Source organism: Oratosquilla oratoria, chromosome 4 (genome assembly GCF_046742065.1).
Source record: "Oratosquilla oratoria isolate Oo_2021 chromosome 4, ASM4674206v1, whole genome shotgun sequence".
Taxonomy (NCBI): domain Eukaryota; kingdom Metazoa; phylum Arthropoda; class Malacostraca; order Stomatopoda; family Squillidae; genus Oratosquilla; species Oratosquilla oratoria.
In genome coordinates, this window is record NC_134780.1 from 65,636,916 (window position 1) to 65,644,123 (window position 7,208).

The 7,208-nt window shown below is 53.4% G+C and overlaps 1 protein-coding gene across 1 annotated transcript; it reads right to left on the reverse strand.

Annotated features, from left to right (window-relative positions):
• Window positions 1-380: 380 nt before the first annotated feature.
• On the reverse strand, window positions 381-2,595 carry LOC143024524 (uncharacterized). The gene is made up of 2 exons (XM_076183338.1): window positions 1,951-2,595; window positions 381-1,886 (listed from the first exon to the last, which is right to left on the reverse strand). The coding sequence occupies exons 1-2, from the start codon at window positions 2,593-2,595 to the stop codon at window positions 381-383; spliced, it is 2,151 nt and encodes a 716-aa protein (XP_076039453.1).
• Between the last annotated feature and the right edge of the window lie 4,613 nt (window positions 2,596-7,208).

Below are 7,208 nucleotides of genomic sequence, written 5' to 3' on the forward strand. Positions count from 1 at the left end.
GGAGTCGCGCTGAGGACCCTGGCCACGCGGCAGGCCACGATCTGTTCTACTCTGGTGGTGAGTGGCACCAGGCGGGTCTCGTTCTGTATGACGCACGCACTGGTCCATCTCGGAGCTCCCAGCATCGTCCTCATGGCGGTGTTTTGCAGCACCTCGAGCCGCTCCTGTTGGCTACGGGAGAGCGATATGAGGACTGGGGCGCTGTAGTCCACCAGGGAGCGCACTGCAAATATGAAGTACAGTCGGAGGACGGAGAAAGTGGTCCCCGCTGTGGGTCGTGTCATGGCTCGCATTACGTTTAGCCTAGCCTGGGCCCTTTCCCTCAGGTAGGCGGCGTGGGATGTAAAGGACAGCCACTTGTCCACCAATACCCCGGGGTACTAGTATGAGTTGGCCCAGGCCAGTCCGACGCCCTGGACGCAGAGCTGACCTGCCGGGTCGGCAGCCCTCACCATCATGGCGCGGGACTTCTCTGCAGAGATTTTGAGTCCCAGCTCCTCGCATTTCCCGCTGATAATGTCGAGCGCCTGCTGCGCCTTCCTGAGCTTGTTGCCCCTCCCGGTGACCACGAGGGCGAGGTCATCGGCGTAGCTGAGGAGGATGGTGCCATTGTGGAAGGGCAGGGCCACCAGCTGCTCCATCAGCTGGTTGAAGAGGAGGGGGCTGAGGATACCACCCTGGGGCGTCCCGTTCTCCAACCTCTGGAAGCTGGACTTCAGGCTCTGGAATTTTACCCTGGCGCGGCGATGCTGGAGATAGTCGCGGAGCCAGGCTAGCATCCCTCCCATCACGCCCTTCCTTACGAGGGCGGCGAGGATGGCGTGAGGGCTGACCAGCTCGAATGCCTTTTCCAAGTCGAGGAAGACAACGATGGCGGGGCGGTGGTTAACTTGATTCAGCAGCTTCAGGATGCTGTCCGCCGTGCTCCTGCCGCGGGTGTAGCCGAAAATGTGCCGGTGTAGTTGCCCCACACGCCACTGAAGGCGAGCAAGCACCATTCTCTCAGCCGTTTTGGCCGTGCAGCTGAGGAGGGAGATAGGCCTTAGCTCAGTGGGCTCCCTCGGTTTGGGGATTGGTTGGATGTCAGCCTCCTTCCCCGAAGGAGGCAGGCATCCCGCCATCCACGACTCGTTGACTGTGCCCAGCAGGGCGGAGTCCCCGGCTGGCCCGGCGTGAGCGATCATGGAGTACGTCACGCCGTCGGCCCCTGCTGCTGTGTCACGGCCCCGTCTCTTGGCCTGCTCCAGCTCCTGAGGAGTGAAGGGACGGTCTGTTACATCAGCTTCTTTAGTCGCCTCCCCGATGGCCATGTCGCGGCGCGGCCGAAGCTGCTGCTGGAGACGGCGCGTGCTACCCGGAAGCTGGTCACTGGAGCCGCGGGCGGTGAATTCGGCTACGAGCCTCTCAGCCTCCTGGTGTGGGTGCGGGTGGGCGGCGGGGCGAGGCGGGGCGGCGCCGGAGGCGGTCTTTACGCTTTTCCACAGCTGGCTTAGAGACTTATGGTGGCTGAAGGAGGAGCACCACTCCAACCACTTGGCCTCCCTGGCCTTCAGGGACACCTCCCGTGCGCAAGCCACCAAGTCCTGAAGTAGTTTCAAGTTGGTTGGGTTGGGGCGTCTCTTGTAGAGCTTCCTGTGAATGTTCACTCTGTGGTTATGCTCCCGCAGCTCCTTGTTGTAGAACCACCAATTTGGCCGGTGACGACGGCTCGGGGCTTTCCTGGGGATGGCTGCGTTAGCAGCCCTCTCAATAGCAGCAGTCAGGTCCCTCTCCCGCTGGTGAAGGTCCACGGGTGGCTGGTAGGCGGCCCACCATTCGTTGAGGGAGGCCTGGAAGCTGGCCCAGTCTGCTCTCCCGATGTTCCAACGTGGAGGGGGGAGGGGGTGCTAGGGGTGCCACTGGGAGGATGGTGAGAGTGGCAAAGTGGTCGCTGGTGAGGGTAGGATGTACTTGCCATGTAGCACCGGCGGCCAGGTCGCTCGAGGCGAGTGTGAGGTCAAGCGCCCCCCCCCCCTGGGTGTGGGTAGCCTCCCCTGATTTGAGGAGGCGGATATGGGGAATGTCCTCGAGTAACACGGCCAGGTGGCGGCCCGTCTCATTGGTTGGAGATGGTGACTGCAGCATGGGGTGGTGGGCGTTCAGGTCGCCCGCCACGAGGAGGCTGGTGTAGACGGCGAGGGAGAACAGCTCGCCTGCTTCCAGATGGTATCGTTGGCTCCTGTATATGTTGTACACCAGAAGCGGGATGCCCCCGACCTGCAGCTCTAGTGCCAGGACCTCCACGCCCTCTCCGCAGTGGACTGGGGCGGATACTCTGCGGTGAGGGATGGTGCTCTTCACCAGCGCCGCACAGCCGCGGGTGTTCTCTGTGGCAGGGAGCGAGTGAAGGGAATAACCCGCCACCCTCCACTCAAAGTCGGCACGCGTCAAGGTCTCCTGGAGCAGCACCACGTCAAGGTTTTCCGTGAAGATAGCCTGCAGTACTTGGTGCTTCTTAGATCGGAGACCTTGCACTTTCCACTGCAGGACTCGGAGCCTGGGAGAGCCAGCAAGCTGGTCCTCATCGGCGTTTGCCTCAGCTCGTCGACTCTCCATACTGGTGGTTGGGGTCAGCTGGGCAGATGGAGCGGAGATGCGTGTCCTTCAGGTCGGGGGGGTGGCTGGAAACCACATTCTGTGAAGACTGAGACAGTCTCCTGCAGGAGCTCGCTCAGGGTCCACTGCTTGTCGCTGTCATGGTTAGGGTTTGAGAGCAGCTTCACCAGAAATTGCATCATCCTTGCCATGATGTAGCTGACGACTGTGCGTATTTCCTCGCTCATGGTGCGTGGCAGGTCGTGGGAAGGGTCGGTTGGGCCCATGGAGGGTCTCCTCGCCGACGTCGCGGGAGTGCTGGCGGGAAGGTCCCGTGCACCCCCTCCTGGTTGGCGAGGTCCGGTTGCGCTGCGCCGGGCCGAGGGGGCGCTGCCGCCAGTCTCCAAGGCTGCGGCCCGCGGCCGCTGCTCCCGACTCCGCGTCCTGGGTTGGCGATAGGGGGTGTGATCCCTGGGGGCCGGTCAGCTAATTCCTTCCTCCGGCTCTGGCGCGGCCTGGGCTGTGTGGGGGGGGGGGACCGCGGGGGCCCGCCGCCGACCCCACGCTGACCTGGTTGGTGGTGATGCAGGCTGGAAGGCTTGCCGACGCTACTGCTGCGGTTTAGGCTGGCTACGTGGTGGGTGCTGGTGCTTGGTGTCCTGGTGCCGTGATGCTCCAGCGACGAGGTTCTTCTGTTGCTGCGACTGGCTACGTGATGTCCTCGAGCGGCGTCGTTGCTGCCGTTGCGGAGGCCCCTGGGGCTGCCGCTGTTGCTGCCGTTGTGGTGGCCCCTGGGGCTGCCGCTGTTGCTGCTGGGGTTTCTGGGTAAGCCTGGGAAGCCTGCGGAGCCTGCGGAGCCTCTCGGGGCACCGAGGGTTCCAGGCATGATGCTTATTTCCGCAGTTGGGGCATTTTGCGGAGGTGGTCTGATTGGATTTGTGCTTTGCGATGCAATCCTCCGTCTGGTATGGCAAGCTGCACACGCCACATCTGACGGCGTGTTCACACCGTACCTGGAGATGGTTGTATCTCTAGCATCTATAGCATCTCACCGGTTCCCCCCGATGAGGGCGCAGAGAGTACCTCCCCCAACAGCCGAGGTCCAGTTTGGGGGGCAGCTGTCCCTCCAACACCACCAGCACTTGCCTTGTGGGAAGCTTATCCGTGCGGGAGCGCAGTCGCTCGGCTGAGATCACCTTTGGGTGAGCCTCTACCGCTTCCAGGGGCAGGTCCAATGGGTAGTGCCATCTCAAATTGGGGTCGAGGAGAATCACAGTTTTCCCCTCCTCAGCGATGCGACGGAGGAGTACTGCGGAGGCTTCGTCCCTGGCCTTGAGGATGTGTTCACCCTGAAGGTTGAGTCTCACCTCCATTTTCAGGCTGGGGTTCTCCCTCTCGAGAGCGGTGATGGCCTGGTAGGCGCTTTCGTGGTCCCCTAGGTGGCCCATTTTGAACTTGGGCCTCGGAGGAAGCTGGTGGCTGGCTCTACGATTTCTGACGACGGTGGTCCATCCCTCGCCTTCGTCGTCGCCTGGTTGCTCCTCGTCACTCCTGAGTAGCTGCTCAAGTAGGGCGGCGCCGTCCGCGTTGCTCTGGGTGCCTTCCGGTGAGGAGGGCGCGTCGTTGTTGCTGACAACCATTAGTAAGGAAGTGTCGCTGCTGCTGTCGTCCTCATGCAGAGAGGGTGCGTAGCTGATACTGGGCCTGGCTCGGGCCGCCTTCTTGGGCGTGGAAAGCTCTTCCGAGGCTTCTGTGGGAAAGCATTCCCTGCCCCTCTTCCCGACACTTGTAGTCGCTAACTCCATCACTCTAGCCATGAGGATGTGCGACGACGGATGAAAACCACAAACTGTGCATGTATGAAGAAATCACTTCGTAGGTTGGACGATGAGTTGGTGGTGTGGTCGCTGCACGTAGCTCGGTGTGAGTTGAAATGCGCTGTGTGAGATCTAGAGTGTGAATGAATACATAGTGGAAGGCATATACATATATACAAAAAATGTGAGGTGGGAAAAGGAACAAGCTCAAGTTACGTGACTGACGCTCCTCGGGTCACGTGGGATTTTGTGACCTTGGAGTAAATGAGGTAGCACTTGGTTGACTGCTGAGGTAGTAATGCAGTCAGGTGACCACTGACCATTTGATATGTTGAAATTAGGGAAATATTTGATCAGGGAAGACTCGATTATTTTCCTTCTGAAGCTACATTTTGATTTATAGATTATTTCAGCATCATCCCAATGCATGCGGTGATCTTTATTTGCAATGTGCTGAAATACCCCGGAACTTTCTTGACCATATTTTACAGAATTCTTATGCTCTTTAATTCTGGTTGCCAAGTCTCTTCCAGTTTGTCCCCAATAAACAGTATCACAGTCTAAACATGGCAACTTATATACACCTAGGTTAATGTCACTTGATGGTCTGCGGTGTACATTAACTATTTTCCTAAACAAGGTATTAGGATAATTGAAGATGATATTGATATTTTCTTTAGGTAATAATTGGGACATTTCATTTATAGAACCATTATAGGGTAATTTTATACATTTATTATCCCATTTATGCTTTTTAATAGAGTGGGGAGTAGATTTATGGAAACTTATTTTAGCCTTGCTAAGGGCTTTTTTCAATAACCAATCCGGGTATCCTAGTCTTGTAAGTTGTTTTCTTATTGTTATTATTTCTGTATCTAAATATTGTGAGCTGCAAATTCTTAGTGCTCGTAAAAATAAGCCCGAAGCAACACTTTGTTTTGTTTTGTCCGAATGGTAGCTAAAAAAGTGCAAGTGTGTGTGTGTGTGTGTGTGTGTGTGTGTGTGTGTGTGTGTGTGTGTGTGTGTGTGTGTGTGTGTGTGTGTGTGTGTGTGTGTGTGTGTGTGTGTGTGTGTGTGTGTGTGTGTGTGTGTGTGTGTATGTGTGTGTGTGTGTGTGTATGTACATATATATGGGATCCCCCCTTGGAGTATTAATGGCAAACTTCTTCATGGGCTGCGTAGAAGAAGAAGTATTCAGTAAAACAGAAAAGCCAGATATTTATTGTAGATACATTGATGATGTCTTCATTAAAACCAATAACAGCAATGAAGCTGAAAAACTCCGCCACCTATTACAAGAGAACTCTGAACTCACTTTCACTATGGAAGATAGCATTGACGGAGCTTTATCCTTCCTCGACCTCTTAGTGAAACAAAATGAACATTCTTTTAATACAACAGTATACACAAACCCCACAAACCCTGGACACTGCTTTAATGGGTCCAGTGAGTGCCCTCAAAGATATAAGGACTCTACCATCAGTGCCTATATCCGAAGAGCACTAACTCACTGCAGCACATGGACACAAGTGTATGATGAAATCGAACGTTCCACTCAAGTTCTGATCAATAACGGCTTCAGTGAAAAAGAGATAAATTTTCAAACAAAGAAAATAATGAACGGCTGGCATAACAACAACAATAATAAACAAAATAAAGAGAAAATCAACATCGACTTACTATAAAGCGCGGAGTTTTCTCAAATTATCACAAGTTTTCACAAAACCATAGTGAGCTTGAGCGAAAACGGAAAGGGTTCCGGCGTTTTTTGGGCCACGTCACGTAAGGTTTTATTACATCTGTTCGAGAATTCCAACGAAAAGTGCTTAAATTCAACGAGACGCTACGAGAAGTTGAAGATTTCGAGTATTCCGACGAAATGTTTGACAATTTTGAACTTTTCGACGGAGAAATTGAAGACAGCGTTTCTGAAAATTTCTCGAAACATTATTTCGTCGGGTATAAAAACTTTGTGAAATCGCGCGGAAAACCCGACCACAAAACATATCAAATGTATTATCTAGAGTAGGCCTTCAAAACGTTCAACAAGGCAAAACGAAGAAACAAATACGCCATCAGGAAAGCTATGAAAGACTCCCGTGACCAAAGGAGTTTTCTCAAATTGTCAGTTTTCACAAAACCATAGTGAGCTTGAGCGAAAACGGAAAGGGTCCTGCATTTTTGGGCCACGTCATGTAAGGTTTTATTACATGTGCGTTGTTTAAGATAGTGTTTTTTTGTTTTTTTCGTGTTTTTTTTTTTGTATCTTAGGCACCATGCCCGCCAGGAAACCCGACGCTAACAAGAAAAGGCGTCTTCGCCACTTTTGGAAATGGATTACGGTTAACCGGAAAAAAAACAACAGAACACACAAAAGCTTTCCCGGATCTGTACAGAGACGTTAAAACCTTCCGTGCCAACGCATCTGTTCGAGAATTCCAACGAAAAGTGCTTAAATTCAACGAGACGCTACGAGAAGTTGAAGATTTCGAGTATTCCGACGAAATGTTTGACAATTTTAAACTTTTTGACGGAGAAATTGAAGACAGCGTTTCTGAAAATTTCTCGAAACATTATTTCGTCGGGTATAAAAACTTTGTGAAATCGCGCGGAAAACCCGACCACAAAACATATCAAATGTATTATCTAGAGTAGGCCTTCAAAACGTTCAACAAGGCAAAACGAAGAAACAAATACGCCATCAGGAAAGCTATGAAAGACTCCCGTGACCAAAGGAGTTTTCTCAAATTGTCAGTTTTCACAAAACCATAGTGAGCTTGAGTGAAAACGGAAAGGGGTCCGGCGTTTTTGGGCCGT

Coding starts and splice junctions, on each gene's coding strand:
- LOC143024524 (XM_076183338.1), bottom strand. CDS start 2,595: ATGGAGAGTCGACGAGCTGAGGCAAACGCCGATGAGGACCAGCTTGCT. Junction 1,887..1,950: donor CCGCCGGTGCTACATGGCAA/GTACATCCTACC, acceptor TGGCACCCCTAG/CACCCCCTCCCCCCTCCACG.